This window comes from Nicotiana sylvestris, chromosome 2 (genome assembly GCF_000393655.2).
Source record: "Nicotiana sylvestris chromosome 2, ASM39365v2, whole genome shotgun sequence".
NCBI classification, from domain to species: Eukaryota; Viridiplantae; Streptophyta; class Magnoliopsida; order Solanales; family Solanaceae; genus Nicotiana; species Nicotiana sylvestris.
This window is the reverse complement of record NC_091058.1, coordinates 153603153-153621029: the sequence shown is the minus strand read 5'-3', so window position 1 is coordinate 153621029 and position 17877 is coordinate 153603153. Positions and strand designations below refer to the sequence as shown.

The 17877-nt window shown below is 37.5% G+C and overlaps 1 protein-coding gene across 1 annotated transcript; it reads left to right on the top strand.

The window, feature by feature from the left end:
- Window positions 1-2931: 2931 nt before the first annotated feature.
- On the top strand, window positions 2932-3549 carry LOC138885803 (uncharacterized). Its single transcript, XM_070166785.1, has one exon. It carries the CDS (start codon window positions 2932-2934, stop codon window positions 3547-3549), a length of 618 nt encoding a protein of 205 aa, XP_070022886.1.
- Window positions 3550-17877: the final 14328 nt, after the last annotated feature.

The window sequence follows — 17877 nt, the reverse complement described above, 5'->3', positions numbered from 1 at the left end:
TTTGAGAAAGCCAAATTGGGCAAAATTACTCTTTGAACGAGAGGTATTGGGTGGGTAATGTAGAGTTGAGAGCTATAATACACCCCAATCAACAAAATAAGTATTAACGTCTCTATCCCATTAGGTGAACACCTAGGTTATGGTCGCATCCCTAGGCTTTTAAACTATTTGGAAAAACACCAAAAACAATCGTTAATTTCTAGTTTATTTTCCTTAGCTCACAATTGTTAGAGTAATAGTAGAAATATAAATCAAATTTTTTTTGTGGAAGTGAAAATTTAGTTAATCTATTTGCTTTCTTTAAGTATATGCACCTAACACCCCTTATAACTCCCTGTGGAGTCGACCCCGACTCATAGTTGGGTAATTTATATTATATACGACCATATCATATCTCTTATCGAGGTGTGTTGGGGACGTCATCTATTTTTGGCGCCGTTGCAGGGAAGTTAAAAAGGTGTTAGCTATATATTTGGATTTTGTTTTTGGAATTTCTTTTTTCCCTTCAGTGTTACTAACTTGTGTGAAACATTTTTAGGTACAACCATGGTGCCAAATAATGATCTCGTAAATATGCCTTTGAGTGATGTGGATGTAGAGGATGAGCACGCTAAGGAGGTACCTCTTGAACCTAAAGCCTATATAAGAGGCTGAGTGCCTCATGACAATGTCCCCGCTCCACCTCCACCATGAGCGGCTTGAGAAACGAGGTTTATTTGCCGGTGCTCCAACTCAAAATGCATATAAACATTTGAAGGGGTTTGTGGATACTTATTGTGGAAGCAAGCAAACAAATGCCTATGAGGATGCATTGAGGCTACGACTTTTTCCCTTATCTCTACTAGGGAAAGCTTTAGATTGGTTGGAATGATTACCGAACCATTCTATTCACACTTGGGATGAGTTGATGGAAAAATATATTGCTATGTTCTTCTTTCCCGGGCACGTGGCTACACTTTGAGATGAGATTTTTGTATTCAAGCAAGAGCCAAATTAATCACTGCACGAGATATAAAAGCACTATAGAACAATGGTAAAGGAATGCCCCAATAACGATATGAGGAAAACATGATTCAACAAACCTTATATCATGGAATTAACACAACCAACAAATGTGTAGTGAATCAACTTGCCGGTGGAAACTTTATAACTACGCCTTATGAGGAGGCATGTGAGATTTTGGATGAAATGGCAGAAACGTCATCATCTTGGAAATCTCGGGCCAATGTCACACAAGGTAATCCAACTATGATCCACCTTCAAAAAGAATTGCATGACCACGGGCAAGCCATTCCCGAGTTGACTACTACCATGAATAAACTAACAAAGACTCAATTTAATCAAGTGCAAAACCCTAAGCAAGTTAATGCTATGGAAGAAGTGAACATGATGGTGAACAAGAGAAGGACCAAGGGTCCACAAGTATAAAATTGAGTGGAGAACTATGTGAAAGAAGATAGTAGTTTTGAGAAAGATGACTCCTATAATGAACAACAAGAAGAAGTGCAATATTTGAATATTTTTTAAGGGCAAAGAAACAATTTCCAAGGCCGAAACCAACAACAATGGTGACCTCAAAATAATCAAGGCAATTGGAATTCTAAAATCAAGGAAATTGGAGCGGAAACAATAATTAAAGGAATTGAAATAACAGCAACATCAAGGAAATTGGAGTGGAAATAATCAAGGAAATTGGGGGATAACAATCATGGCGTATGGAACAACAATCAAGGCAACCAGGGTTCGAGTTTTTAAAGGCCCCCGATGTACCAACAACAGAGCCACCTCCCTCCTTATCCTTCTCATGGTTCAAGTTCTTCAAACAATGAGAAGAGGCACACTAAAAATATGTTCAAACAAATGATGGAAAAGAATGCCGATTTGGATGCCCAACTTGCCTCACATAACACATCAATCCGCAGCCTAGAAGTTCAACTGGGGAAAATCTCCCAAACCCTAAATTCTCGTCTTAAGTAGGCACTACCAAGTGACACGGTAGTAAACCCAAAGGATGGAAACAACACGAGGCAAGCGATGGACATTATCACAAGAAGTGGGAGAGGTGGGAATGCACCCACCTCAAGTCAAAGGCAACTTGTTGACGGTGATCAAGTGGTGCAAGAAGGTGAAAGTTAGCTTATTTTAGTACGAAAGTGTTTCGAGTTATAAACAGCTAATGTTGGTTATAGTACAAAAGTTTTCTGAGTTGTGTAGCTTGGCAAGTTGTCCCTTATGGGTTGTTAAAGCTAGCCCCTTTGTAGGAAAATGTTTGCGACTATAAACAAATTAACTGTTTGTGTAGCTTGGAAAGCCGTCCCTTATGGGTTGTTAAAGTCAGCCCCTTTGTAGGGAAACCTTTGTATTTCTATTGATCTTCAGGGAGAACAGCAGGATTTATGAGTGAGGAAGCAGTTCCGGTGTCGATGAAAACAATAACTCGAGTTGGTTTATCCCATTTGGATGAATATAATTTGAGTTCTACTTGAGGAACGACTATGAGAGCGTTGATCTCCTATCGGGCTTCGATCACTTGTTTTGAAATTTAGTAGTGATCGTTGCCTTGATTTTCATAGATATCAAGAGAGAATAAAGTTTCTTCATTAGGTTCATCATCCACTGAGAATATGGATTCAAGGTCCTTCTCTTTTCCGAGATGTATGCCAGTGTAATCTTTGCAACATAATGTTGAAGTTTGGAATGATATTAATGATAGTGTGGAAGAGACTCAAGAGCAGGTGAACCCGTCTAAGGAACACGTTATAGACATACCGGAGCCGGTAGTGCAAAAGGCAAAGGCACCATTGTCTAAGCCTCCACCTCCATACTCTCAAAGATTTTCCAAGCAAAATGCTGAGAATTAATTCAAGAAGTTCATTCAAATGATTAATATTCTCTCAATCAATGTGTCATTAGTTGAAGCTTTGCAAACAAATGCCCAATTATGTAAAGTTTATGAAGGACCTTGTGACAAAGAAGCGGTCAATGAATTTTGAAACCAATAAAGTCACTCATCAAGTGAGTGCAATTGTGCATTCAATGGCTCCTGAGTTAGTGGAACTCAGTGCTTTCACAATTCTTTGTACAATTGGAAGTGTCGAGTTTGCTAACGCTCTTTCAGATCTTGGGGCAAGTATCAATTTGATGCCCTATTTAGTTTTCAAGACTTTGAGAATAGGGCAACCAAGACCCACCTCTATGAGATTGCAAATGGCCGATCACACTATGAAGAGGCCATTGGGAGTGATTGAAGATGTCTTGGTTCGTGTTGATAAATTCATTCTTCGAGAGAATTTTGCCATTCTAGATTGTGAAGTTGATTATGAAGTGTTGATTATTCTTGGGAGACCTTTCCTTGCTACGAGTAAGGCTCTTAGAAATGTTGAAGCCGGAGAACTTACCATCCAGGTTGGTGATGAAAAAGTGGTATTCCATGTGTGTAAGTCCATGCGGCAATCAAATATCAATGAGGTGTGCTCTTTTGCGGACCTGGTAACCGATGCTATTGTTGATGAAACAAGTTCTACGATCAATGTTGGTGATAGGTTGTAGGTTGTCTTGCTCAACTTTTATGATGACGAGATGGATGGCTTCATGGAATATGTGAACTCTTTGCAAGGAATGGGGTCCTACTACTATGCACCCCGAAAATTGTCCTTAGATCTTGAAAGTAGGACAACTCTTCCTACAAAACCTTCTATTGAAGAGCCTTTTTACCTTGGAGTTGAAGATATTGCCTCCGCATCTTCGGTATGAATTTCTTGTTCCTTGTTCTACTTTACCGGTTATTCTTTCCTCTTGTTTGACTACGTGCAGGTAGATTCTACATTGACGGTGCTACAAAAAAGGAATAAGACTATTGGGTAGACCTTGGCGGATATTCGGCGGATAAGCCCTGCCTTTTGCATGCATAAGATCAAATTGGAGGATGGCGCCAAACCATCTATTGAACATCAAAGAGACTCAATGAGGCTATGCAAGAAGTTTTCAAAAGGAGATTATCAAGTGGTTGTTTGTCGGGGTTGTCTACCCTATCTTCGATAGTTCATGGACTTCTCCGGTTCAATGTGTCTCAAAGAAGGAGGGCATGACGGTGGTCACTAATGACAAGAACGAATTGATTCCTACAAGAACGGTGACCCGTTGGAGGGTGTGTATGGACTGTTGCAAGCTCCAATAAGAAAGGATCACTTTCCATTTCATTTCTTAGATCAAATGCTCGATAGATTGGCCGACCGTGCTTTCTATTACTTTCTTGATGGGTATTTGGGCTACAACAAAATTATCATTTGCTCTAGAAGATCAAGAGGAAAAAACCTTTACATGTCCCTATGGTAATTTCGCGTTCAAGCAGATGCCATCTGGTTTGTACAATGAACCAGTGACTTTTCAAAGGTGTATGATGGCTATTTTCACGGACATGGTGGAGGGCTACCTTGAAGTTTTCATAGATGACTTCTCGGTGGTTGGATATTCTTTTGATGATTATCTTGCAAATTTGGACAAAGTGTTGGCTACATGTGAAGAAATAAATTTGATGCTCAATTGGGAAAAATGCCATTTTATAGTCGAGGAAGGCATTGTCATTGGCCACAAAATCTCAAAGAATGGAATTGAAGTTGGCAAGGCAAAGATTGAGGTGATTTGTAAACTTCCACCTCTGACTTCAGTGAAGGGTATACGGAGTTTCTTAGGCAAAACGGGTTTTTATCGGTGTTTCATTAAAGGTTTCTCTAAAGTGGTGAATCTGTTGTGCAAGCTTCTTGAGAAGGATGCCAAGTTTAACTTCAATGATGATTTTATGAGAGCTTTTGAATTGTTGAAGCTCAAGTTGATAACTACTCCCATCATCACCGCTCCAAATTGGAGTGTACCTTTTGAACTCATGTGTGATGCAAGTGATGTAGCGGTTGGGGCTGTTTTGGGGCAACATGTCAATAAGATTTTTCATCCGGTCTACTATGATAGTAAGACCATGAGTAGTGCTCAAATAAACTATACCGTTACGGAGAAAGAGCTCTTTGCCATTGTGTTTGCAATTAAGAAGTTTCGCTCGTTCTTGATCAATGCAAAAGTCATTATCCATACGGATCATGCAGTGCTTCATTATCTTAAGAGCAAAAAGGACTCCTAAGCTCGGTTTATGAGATGGGTGCTTTTGTTGCAAGAGTTTGATATTGACATCCAAGATAGAAAAGGTAGTGAAAACCAAGTGGCGGACCACTTGTCTCGTTTGGAGGAGGAGGCCGCATGATGGCCTTGAAATCAATGACTCCTTCCTCGATCAGCAACTCTTGACAATTTCAATGAAAGAGGTGGCATAGTTTGCAGATTTAGAAATTTTCCTTATGTATGGAATTATCCCGGATGAGTTCTCTTCAAGACAAAGGAAGAAGCTCAAATGAGATTGTCAAAATTATTATTGGGATGAACCATACCTTTTCCAAATTTGTACGGATGGAGTGATTAGAAGATGTGCACTGGAAGAAGAGCAAGGTAAAATTCTTGGGGCTTGTCATTCTTCACCATATGGTTGTCATCATGGTGGAGCGAGAATGGCAACCAAAGTGCTTAGTTGTGGTTTTTGTTGGCCCACTCTTTACAATGATGCAAGTGACTTAATGAAAAGATGTGATGAATGCCAACGGGCCGGTGGAATCTCAAAGAAAAATGAAATGCCTCTCATAACCATTTTGGAGACTGATATTTTTGATGTGTGGAGTATTGACTTCATGAAACCTTTTGTGAGTTCTTGTGGAAACACCTACATTTTGGTCGCGGTGGATTATTTGTTCAAATGGGTTGAGGTTGTTGCTTTACCCAATAATGAGGCGAAAAGGGTGGCGGCATTCTTGAAAAGAATATTTTCACAAGGTTTGGTGCTACACGTGCAATTATAAGCAATTGGGGGTCACTTTTTTGCAACAAGGCTTCAAACGCTTTACTTAGCAAGTATGGTGTTATTCACAAAGTCACGACTCCCTATCACCCACAAGCTAGTGGGCAAGTAAAAGTCTCCAATTGGGAGATAAAGAGTATCTTGTCCAAAATGGTGAATGCTAATCGGAATGTCACCATACCGGTTGGTGTTCAGGAAAGCTTGTCATCTTCTGGTGGAGCTAGAGCACAAGTCCATGTGGGCTCTAAAGAAGTTGAATCTTGATTGGGATGTAGCCGCTAACTTGAGGGTGGCACACTTGAATGAATTGGATGAGTTCTGATACCATGCCTATGCAAGTTCATCTTTGTACAAAAAAGAGATGAAATATCTTCATGACAAATACATTTAGAACAAAAAGTTCAAGGTTGGAGATCTTGTATTGTTGTTTAACTCAAGGTTACAGATGTTCCCCAGGAAGCTAAAATCTAAATGGAGTGGTCCTTTTGAAATTGTGGATGTGATACCTTTTGGTGCATTAGACTTGAAGAAAAGAAACAATGAAGTATTCCGGGTCATTGGCCACCGGGTGAAGCACTACTTGAGAAAAGTTGGAGATAGCCATATCAAGGTAGTCATTCATTTCACTTGAGGGTATTATGCGCCATGCCGCAATGTTAAATCAGGCGCTTCTTAGGAGGCAAACTATGTTTCTTTTCCTTTTTCTTTTGTAGTTAGGTGTTATTTTCGTTCTAACTTGATTTGAAGTGTGCTACAGGGGTGAGTGTGACTTATAAAAATTGTGAAAGAAATTATGGCTTAGTGTTCTGAGGAATGCGGACAGCACATTTGTTGGTGATATAGCAAAAGAGCATTGCGGCCGCATATTTAGCTTGTGGACCACATAATTGAGAAGTTAAAAATACCAACTCTATGAAGTTTTAGCTTGTCAGTGCGAAGGTTGATTTGCGACATCACTTCAAATCTGCGACCGCACATGAAAATGTGCGGACCGCAGATGAAAGTCTAAGATGAGGTCCCCAGGTAATAGAGTGCGGAGCGGACATGAAAATGTGCGGCCGCATTCGTCCTTCTTCCCCTTAGCAAACAATTGGTATAAATAGAGGAATAGGACCCACTTTACACTTTTCACTCTCTGAACTAAAAATTGTGCTCTGTTGAATTTTCTTGGAGATTTCTATCTGTCCACATACACAACCACCTTAATCATTCACTCATTACCCTCACTTTATCTGGTATGCTTCAAATTCACGTTACTTTTTTGTGCTAGTTTAATTTGTAGACTTTTAGTTATTTTTAAGTGATTTGTTATTGGACTTCAATTATGTATCCATATGGGTTAAATCTGAATGGAGTTAACTTGATACATGCTCTATGGGGACTGGGTTAGTATAATTTCATGTTTTTACAAAGTTGTCATGTTTAATTGTTCAAGAAATTGAAAAACCTAAATAAAAAAATTAGCTCTACACATAATTTTTGAAATCTGCAGCCACATTTGAATTTATGCGGTCCGCAAATGATGAATTTGGGCAATTTAGTGAAGAAGTAATTTGCAGCCACAAGTTAAAATGTGTGAACCGCAGAATTTCCATTGTGGCCGCAGAACAACACATCTTCTATCATCAGAGAGTACTCACTTTGAGACTCCAATGTGTGGCCGCAAGTCTAATTGTGCGGACCGTAGAAATCCTCTTGCAGCCACAATTTGGTCATTTCTTTGTCATCAGAGAGTTAGCATTTTTGGGATTCAGAGGTGCGGCCGCAAGTCAAATTGTGTGGACCACACTTCACTTCTGCGGCCGCACAACAAAAATATTCAATCCAAAAGTCCCCATCTGTGGACGCAAGTGAAATTGTATGGACTGCAGATCAATTTCCCTACAAGCATGATTTAACTACACACCCCACTGTGTCATCTGGTTTATCCTTTATTTGCATGTCTTCAATATATGTTTGAACATTGAATTGTAACTAATAATATTTTTTGCTTGATACGGATAATGGTTCGATCAAGAGGACGAGGAGACACTTCAAAAAGGAGAGGTGAATCTTCTTGGGGTCAAGGAAAAAATGCCTTAACCCTTGGCCAGCCAAAGACAATAAGAAAGAAAGAAACAACCGATAGAGGGTGAGGTGCAGACCTCTCTGAGACTAGCTCATATGTCCTGTCCAGGGAAGTGTCAGAGGGAAACTTAGCCTTTGTTCAGGAGCAACTGGCCATACAGTTGAGGCTGCAAGGGAGATACCTGCTCAGGGACGAGCTGTCATCATCCCACAGCACTTCCGACGGATCGAAGAGTGCTAGTCTTGCTTATAAGCCATCGGCTACACTAGTCCCTGAGGCATAGGTTACACCTGATATCCTCGATGATGGCAGATGGGGATATGTTACAGCTTCGAGCCTTGAAAGATCAAAGAAGAAAGAGGTTTGTGAGGATTGATTTGTCAGCCTAGCCGCCTTCACCAGCTTCCATATGTGGTGGCCATTGAGGTCGCTAACTCTTGAGCGACAATTTTTGTTGAAGGATTTGGAAATGTACAACCCAGCTATATTGAGATAGTTCTAGGCATGAAAGGGGTGTATGTGGTTCACCCAGAGTGTAATGAATGCTAAATAATACCTCCTCCGTGAATTCTATGCCAATGTGGCTCATATAAAGAAATGGACGAAGGTGACCAAAGTGCGCAACCTCAAGGTGAGGTTTGATCAGCATACGCTAAATGCATAATTGGGCTTTGAGGATGTTGAGCCGAAGGAGTATTTTGAAAAGTGTGCACTGGGGGACGAAGTTCGACCTTGGTTTGCTGAGATTCTAGCACCACCAGGGCTACCACCACCATGGATTGGCGTCGGGGTTCCCATTCAGCAGAACACTTTGAGTTTTGAGGCAAAAGGGTGGCAGAGATTTGTTTGCAATAGGTTGGATCCAAGCCAAAACAAGACTCACATTCCCATCCTCTGGAAATTCTTGTGTCATCTATTATGGCTGGGTACCCAATCAATGTGGGTGTTAGGATGTCGGCCAACATATCAGTGATAGCATGGCAGATAGCTCATCATACCCTTATCCTAACTCTATTACAGAATATATTACTGATGCAAAGGTAGAGCCCAGGGATTTTGACAGAAAGGTGAAACCGAAGAAGCCTTTTGATTGGTATTCACTTATGGATGTGAGAAACCCGAAGAAGAAGGTTCATCCTCTTACCACCACATGCTAGTCTGATGAGCCAGCCATGGTAGTTTCTGAGATAGTTGATATTCCATCCACTTCGGTTGAGCCTTCCTCCAGTGCCGCAGATATGCCTCTGCCATCATCCACAACCCCTGCTACAACTCCTACCACAACTCCCACCACAGCTCCCACCGCAGCTCTGAGGTTAGTGACCATGTTAGTAACCATGCCCACTTCCCCATTATCTGCACTGCAAGTCGCCCAAACATTGGCGAGGCTCAACAACTAGATGCAGATAGCTACTGCAAAGTTGTCTGACTATCCAGTACTGTTGCAACATCGTCCACTTTTGAGATACCTTAGGATCCTTCTGCCACTGATGAGACCCTAAAGAAGATTTTGGAGAACTAGAAGACAATCATGAGTACCTTGGTATATCACGGGTCGGTGATTGAAGAGATGGGAAATGAAGTAAAGAAAATTAGGAAGTCCCAGGCCAGCAAGAAATCAGTGGATAAGCTCCGAAGAGAGGTGAACATAATTGCTACAGCCAGAGGCCTTCCCTTTGACAGGGTGCTTGACCCGCACCAGTCCTCCCTAGATCCTCTAGCCCCATCTGCACTGGTGGCACCAGGTGGCCAATCTGAAAAGCCAAACCTAGCTGCGGACACTGCTGAGGCAGTGCGTGAAATGTTCCCCAACCCAACCACACCTAGAGTCGAGGATGATGAGATCCAGTTTGCTGATCCAGAGGGCGATGACATTGTTGGGGACACAAAGATGTCCAAGGATCCATAGGGAGTTTTCTTCATCCTCTCCTCTTTTACTCTTATTTTGATAAGCATTAGGGACAATGCTTACTTTTATTCGGGGGATGGGGTTTATTTGAGACATTTGGTACACTTTGATACAGTTGGCCTGTAATAATTTGATGATATTTTTTCTTTTCTTATATGTATTTATCCATCCCCTCTCTTCCTCTATTATTATGTATAATCATTCTATCTTTAGTAGTTTTGCTTATTAGCTTCTTTATCTTTTCCATATTAGTTCTTGTTTTGTTAAGTAGCTTCTTTTTATGTTTTAGTAGATAATAAGCCTTTGTCTTTCTTAACACCACGGCTCTTTTCAAAGGTAGTTGTTGCATGAAAAGGGTGACTCGTCGCAATGATGGATGGCGTGATAACTTTCTTAAGGGAATGCGTTTGTTTTTGTGTTTAGGTAATAATAGTAGTAGTAATGAATAAAAAGACCTAATTAAGTCATGCCCGAAGATTCAACCATGCTTCAATTGGCACCAACACACTTAATTACGATTTTATGGATAGAGATAAGGTTGTTAAAAGAAATATCTCTAGTTAGTGACTTTGTGACTCTCGAGTTGACTTTGGTGAACATCGAGTGGTTTAATAGGACCATAGTGATCTTTAATCTTAAATATAGTCGTTGTAGGCTCTCAACTCTATCTTTTTTACAATCTAGTTCCATGAGGGTTGAGATGAATTGTTGTTAGTGCAAACATCTGTGCGAAGGGTCTAGAACTTGCCCCGAATGTGTTTCAAGGCGAAATCCTAAGTTTTGTTTGGTTTGAGAAGTGATTGTAGGCTCTCCTTGGCCCGTTTGAGTTATCTATTGCCAACCAATGCCGTTATCCCTAGTCAACCCTTTTGAGCCTCTATCCTTTCTCATTTAATAACCATATTATAAGCTTTTACCCGTTTTGTCGTGATCCTCTCTTGGCATCCGGACTTTCCTTGACACTCTTGTGAAACAAATAACTTAAACTATAAGTTTGAGGGAGAGATGAGGAATTTGAAAAAGGTATCATGGCACAAAAAGAGAAGAAATGATGTATATGAAAGAGAAGGTAAGGAAAGAAAAGAACAAAAAAAAAATGCAAAACGTGAATAAATGGAGGAGTTGATGGATTCAAAAGGAGGTAATGATCCCAAACATGAAGATATCAAAAAGGGAGAAAAAAATAATGAAATGATCATGAAAGAGTGTTGTTAAGTCTCTCTAGTCCCCAATGAAAAGAAAGTATCTCTATGAATTGACAATTGTGAGCCGAGAAATAAAAGATGGAGTTCTTAAGGAAAGGTATAACAACATACCCATATGGTATCCTACCCTAACCCAAAAGCCTTCATTACATCCCGGAAGAAGTCGTGCTTGATTTCAAACCGAGTGAGCTTACATTAGTAGTGATCTAAATGAGGAGCAAGCCTATGGTACTTGAAGTCGTACTAGTGACATTCTCTTGTGAGAGATGAGTGAACCCTTCATGAATCTTCAGATTGATTTCTAATTTCTTAAATGAGCTTAACAAATGAAAAGTAGAGGAGGAAGAGTTTGGAGTCCACCATAGCCTACATGATAGAACAAGAGTCCTTGATAAGTAAAGTCAATTCTTGAAGCTCAAATGTCACATTAGAATTATATGTGCATGAATATTTGACTTGTCGCCTTGTTGATACTGCATGAGTAGTATGGTTAAATATTGGTCCCAATTGATGTGTGAATGGCTCACCTTTAACTCGCTGAAATGACAATTTAGGAGGTGGGAACTAATTTATTTTCTTGAGGACAAGCAAAGATTTAAGTTTGGAGGAGTTAATAAGTGAGAATTTTTGAGAATTTTGACTACTTATTAGCACCTTTTTGATTTTGTTTTAGTCTGAAAGTATTGATTTAAATTCCCAAAACAAATAAAATTATGCAAATTGCAGGAATGTTGGAAGTTTGGTCTCTCATGATAAAATCCGACTCAAAAAGAAATGTTACGAATCACAAGGCAATAAAGGGCAAAGAAGAAAAGAAATGCGATCTGTAGAAGGATTTCTATGACCGCTAAAAAAGTGCGGACCGCGGAATTCAACTTGCAGTCGCAAACCAAGTAAAAGCACCCAACAAAACTTTGGCAGTTTTGCAGATTGCACATGAATTGTGCAGCTGCAGAATAGGGCTTACTGACAAATTCAAAGTTCAGATAGTATGCAAAAAGACCAAGTCCTGACGCCTTGCTGAAGTGCGGACCGCACAAGAATTGTGTAGCCGCAGAAGATACTTCGCAGTCGCAATCCAGAAATATGCGGCTGCAGAATCCCATCTCCTACCAACTGAAGAAATCTGACCGCACATGGAATTGTGCGGCCTCATAACCTCACAATGGGCATTTTTGTCAGTGAATTTTGAGCCATTATAAATAGACGAGTTTCACAATTTTAGGTTAAGTTTTGAAGTTTGAACTAATGTAGCCATTACCTTTTGCCATTTTACGAAGTTTGTGATTATTTTAGTGTTTAAACATTATATTTTATCATTTTAATCTTTGATTATGAATTTAATTAGCTTTTCTTCAATTCCCATTATGAGTAGCTAGATTCTTACTAGGGTTGTGACTCAATCCTAGTATGTAAACCTTATGGGTATTTAATTTAATACCTGTTTATGATTGTGTGTTGATTATTTAGCTTAGTTCATGCTTCAATTTTAGAATTAATTGTTGCAATCGTTGATTCATACTTTTTTGACTTAGTTTCTACTTGAGAAAGAGGGACCTAGTCTAGGATAACTTGGCTAATAAGGAAGTGGACTAATTGAGAGTTGATTAGCCTAATTAAAAGGTTCAAACTAGAGATAGTACGAACCCGAGTTGAGCTCATATCAACTATTTTGTTTGATACCCATTTGGACTTGAGAAAGCCAAATTGGACAAAATCACTTTTTGACTGAGAGGTATTGAGTGGACAAAGTAAAGTTGAGAGCTATAATGTACCCCAATTAACAAAACAAGTATTAACGTCTTTATCCCATTAGGCGAACACCTAGGTTATGGTAATATCCCTAGGCTTTTAAACTATTTAAAAAAACACAAAAAACAATCCTTCATCTCTGAACTTTGATTCACATAGCTCTGATACCATGTAGAATCACAATTGGATTGAAGTACGAAAAGGAGAAATACAGGGAGAGAAAACATGTGAGGGAAGAGAGAAGATATTTTGGTGAGAAATGAACAATCTAGTTCCAATCTGGAACATTCCATCTATTATATACAAGACCCAACCAAGACAGGTCAAAATAAAGAATTCGGATTCGGGTACAAAAATAAGAATACAAATCAGCACATGCACAACATAAAAATAAATACATGTACTACTACATAACTAGGCATAACTACAAAATATCAAGTCCAACAGCCTATCCTCTTTATATGCTTCATCTGAATTGTTTTCATAAAGTTTACACAATTGTTAGAAAAATTCATCAAAACAGACCAGTCTTTAGCGTACTCTAAATTAAAATTTCCTTGAGAAAAGAAAGATGTAAATGTTGCCATCCAAGTTCTTTTCTTTTCAACAGTAATTTACAAGACTAGATTATTAGACGTATTTGGAAAATATCTTGCAGGAATTTAAAAGGGAATAGTTGAAATTAAAAAGTGGTATTTGAAAATTGTAATTTCTGCTCCACAAATAAGTAGCAAATGGACCAGCTCGACGGCACCTGTGTACAAAAACTGAACCGAAGATCCATTACGACCGGGGCTTAACCTTGACAAATGAGAGTTACTCGAGGGGCATTTCTGGCATTTAAACTGCCGCCCTAGTATAATCAAATGATTGAACTGGACAAGTATTTTCAGGAAGAAACTATAGAAAAGGCAAAGGAGGAGTAGGTTTTGGAGAACTGTAGAATCAACGTGGCAATCACTGGTTCGTCAGAAATATTTAGCTTCTTTACGTAGAAGATAAACAAAGGAAAGAAACCATAATAAATATTCACATAAAAAAAAAACCCTCAAACCAATCTTTACATATGACTACAAAAATATATTTGTGTCCATTAATGTCCAGTGTCCACCTCACCTTCCATTACTCTCTAAGTTCCCTTTCTAAATAAGGTACCTTTAGAATATTTGGTTTTGGTTTGAGGCAAAAATATTTTGACTGCAAGTACAAATGAGGTTCTGAAACTTGTTAGAAAATTTATGCATTACTTCGACACATTATTTTCCTCACTGTAGAGGACTACGTTTGTAAATTAAACAAAACAATAACGACTACGCCTCTCTTTAGCCAAAAATTAATTTTTTTCAAGCTTGACGAGGGAAGAAAACACCACTTCTTTTCAAGTTTACTCAATTCATTTTTTTATTTTTTTTGTTATGTGTAGGGACCCTATAAATTTGGTGATAATTCTCTATATATATGTTCAATACTACCAGACTTTTGGCATCTTCTCTATAAGTTGACCTTAGAATTCTTTTCAGATTGCAAGTCAATTTGAGACTATACTTAAAGGTATAGTCCTTTTCATTTTTTATTATATACCCACGATTTGTCTATGGAAATATATCTAGAATGTAATCCATTACGTTAGATCCAGTAAAACAAGAAAGAATAATAAGGTAACGCGTCCAAGCTTGATAATTTGATATATTAAAAGAAATAGCATAAACTTTAACATCATGTAATTGATGTTTCTTCCTTCTGATTTATTCCGTGTTTAAATCTTGAACATCAAGGAAAACAAAAATCAAAATATTTTCTAATTCATACCCAATTTAAATCAAAGTATTCAACATGGAATTCAGAAAAATGTTTAACTAGAAGCTAATAGAGAATTTGGAGTTTTTACCTTTGAGTCAAACATATTCTTTTTTTATTTTATGCGCCAACGCAATTTATCGATACTAGTCTTAGGGTACGTGCTTTGTGTGTGCACCCGTATCAATGAATATATAATTTTTTAAAAATTATGTAAAAATATAAACTAAAAGTTAAAAAAAATTGAAAATGACAAATATTATTCCCATTTAGATAGATCAATAAATAAAGATGCCATATACTACAAAAGTTTCCAGATGCCTTATTTGTCATTTAAAAAGGACTTATTAGAAATTCAAAATTAAAATTCAATCTTTTGGTCTTCTAGAAATTTAGGATGAAAAAATTGGCGCTATACCTCCTAAAAATTGATAGTGATAATATAAGGTTTAAAGAATAACTAATTTTGAATAATATTTTATAATAAATTACTCATATTTAATACTATATATATAAGAAATAGAGGATAAAATGTATTATAATATATATATATATCACCTATTGGACTGAATGTAAGAAAGGAAAAAAACAAATGGTAAGTCATTTTTAATACATTTTATCCTCTACTATTTCGTCCTTATTGCTTTAAATTTGCATTGTTATCAATTTGACTCTTAGTTTAATATTATAATCAATTTTTTTTACTTTTTTCACCATTAATTTATGTACCATAAGAGTTTTATAAACTTGATTTTTTTTTTACTTATACGATGAATTTAAAAATAGTTACATCGAATTCTTTTGCTAATCAGTTAATTTAACGACTTAATTATTTGTTCTCAATATTTTGAATTAGCTCATCCCAAATTTAAATACTTATTATAATTATAATTTTATTCAATAAAAATTCTACTTTCAAATAGTTAAATAATATGTCAATTTTGAATTGTTGTGCTTCAGGAATCATTGTGCTTTTGACTCCTGCAAAATTTTGCTAATGCATATTTTCTAAAGTTTCTAAAAGTAAGAAAATCGTATAGTTTAAGATAGCTTTAATAATAAGGGACTTCAAATAAGGAAATTCATATATGGTAAAAAGTTAAAAAAATTTAAAGTGTTAGATATTGGGATTTTCTACCTAAAAATTAGAAAAGCAACTTAAAATTATAAATTTATCTAACGTAAAATCTATTTTTAAAGAATAAAAAAGACAAAAGATATTTCATTAAAGGGCTTTGTGCTTTGCGCATATATCTCATATTAATTAGTATAAAACTTTACTAATCATATAAAAATTATTAAACTATGCACAATTGTTAAGTATCATTTCCAAAATATTTTTAGAATTTTATATTGAATTAAAGAGTGTGATAATTATGGATATTGAAATAATTTATATCAAATAATAATATCTATTAGAATGTGTATTTAAATGTTAGTACATAAAATTTATAGATTTGATTAAAAGGCAATGGACATACTATTATATAACCTGAGGATCAAACATGCTTTTTCATTAATAGTCTTTCTTTATTTTTATTTTTTATTTTTGCTAAGATAATTAAGTCATATAAAATTAATTGATTTTAATTGTATTACAGTTATAAATTTTTAATTGAGAAAGAGTGGCAACGAATTATCAGCTTTAGTTATAGTTCGTACTTAGTCTTCTTTTTTTTTTTACTAAGATAATTAAAATACATAGAATAAAAATATTAGCTCATTCAATATTTAAAAATTAATTGTAATATCTAACATTTAAAATATTAATGAAAATTATAATTATATCTATGCAATGCATATTTATGCTGATATATTTGTTTCTTATAATTGTATATATATTTATCACCAACAAATTTATTTAATCTAATTTAGTCTAAAATAATTAATTAAAACTAATGAAAAAGAAAAAATAGATAAAACACAACGTGTGCATGGAGAAAACATGAAGAGAAGCAATATTATCACTAAATTTGTAACGTGCACCATAAACTATATAACGGGTGGAATACACTTAATACGGGTTGAAGGCCAAAAATCATGGTAAATTGGCTCTTGAAACTAATCTTGTCTTCATCTCATCTTTTTTTTTTTTGTATAAGAAAGTTGGTTAACTTCTTTTCTCATTGAATTCAGGTCTTCCGCAGGGCTCTATTACCATCCTAGAGGAGGATGTTTTGGCTGATCCCTTAGATGCTGCAAGGTTGCTGAAGGAGGCCTTCACCCGAACAGCCCGTATCGAATCTGCTTCCGGTGCAAATGCCTCCTCTAGGACTCCTCGATCGGAGAGCAAGCAACCAAAAAGACGATGCTCTTCCTGGGCCGAAGGAAAAAATAAAAAGGCCAAGGAAATCGTGCCTTAGTCAGCCTCAGTCACTGTGGTGATTGATGATCGGGGAAGCTAGTGATGAAGGGGCTTCCCTATAAAGGAGAGTAAGACCTTCATCAACTCAACAAAATGCTCAATCTGAAGAGCTTATAACCCCAACCGAGGACGATGCCCAAGCGCTCTAGGGAGAGTATGACTTAGTGGAGAATGCCAATTCTCCTTTTCCATCCCCAGCTACTGCTCCCGGTACTATGAGGCTGAGTACCGGGCCTCTTCCGTCTTCGTTTGGTGAACAACCTAAAACTGACATTGCCTTTGCCGCAACTGTTTCTCAACCACTAACACTATCAGCTTTATCTCCTTCCACACTGGTCATACCTTCATCACTAGCAACTGCTACATCACCCGCACCAGTCGCAAACATCCGAGAGGAAGATGTCCCTCCTCTAGAGACCTCAGACCATGGGAATTTGGGGCATAACTATTCACCCCTTTCTGCAGATCCCCAAAGGAGGAGGAGTGTCTCCCACTCGTTATCTACCGAGTTTCATCTGTTGTCCCAGTCGGTGGAACTCGCCAATTACATGAAGTCGCTTGCTTCAGAGAAAGACAAGAAGAAAAGCACTCTCTTTCGGGAGAGTGTACGATAAACAATGCACAACACAACAACGGTATGGTACTTGTTCCTTTTACTATTTGTTTCCTCTTGACTTGCTATGACCAGATTTTTGATTTGAGTTTTTGGTTCATAGGCTAACTTCCTTGCTTTCGAGGGCCTTCAGAAGTTGATCCTTGATAAAGAAAATCTTACATCCAAGCGGGATCAACTATTGGCTGAGCGGGACCAAGTTGTTGCTCGCCTCCTAGTGTTGGAAGCACAAGTTGCTGAAGACGGTGAGTTGAAGGCTCGGTTTCAGCAGA

What these genes read in the sequence shown, in the direction of transcription:
- LOC138885803 (XM_070166785.1), top strand. Translation starts at nt 2,932, where the DNA reads ATGCCCAATTATGTAAAGTTTATGAAGGACCTTGTGACAAAGAAGCGG.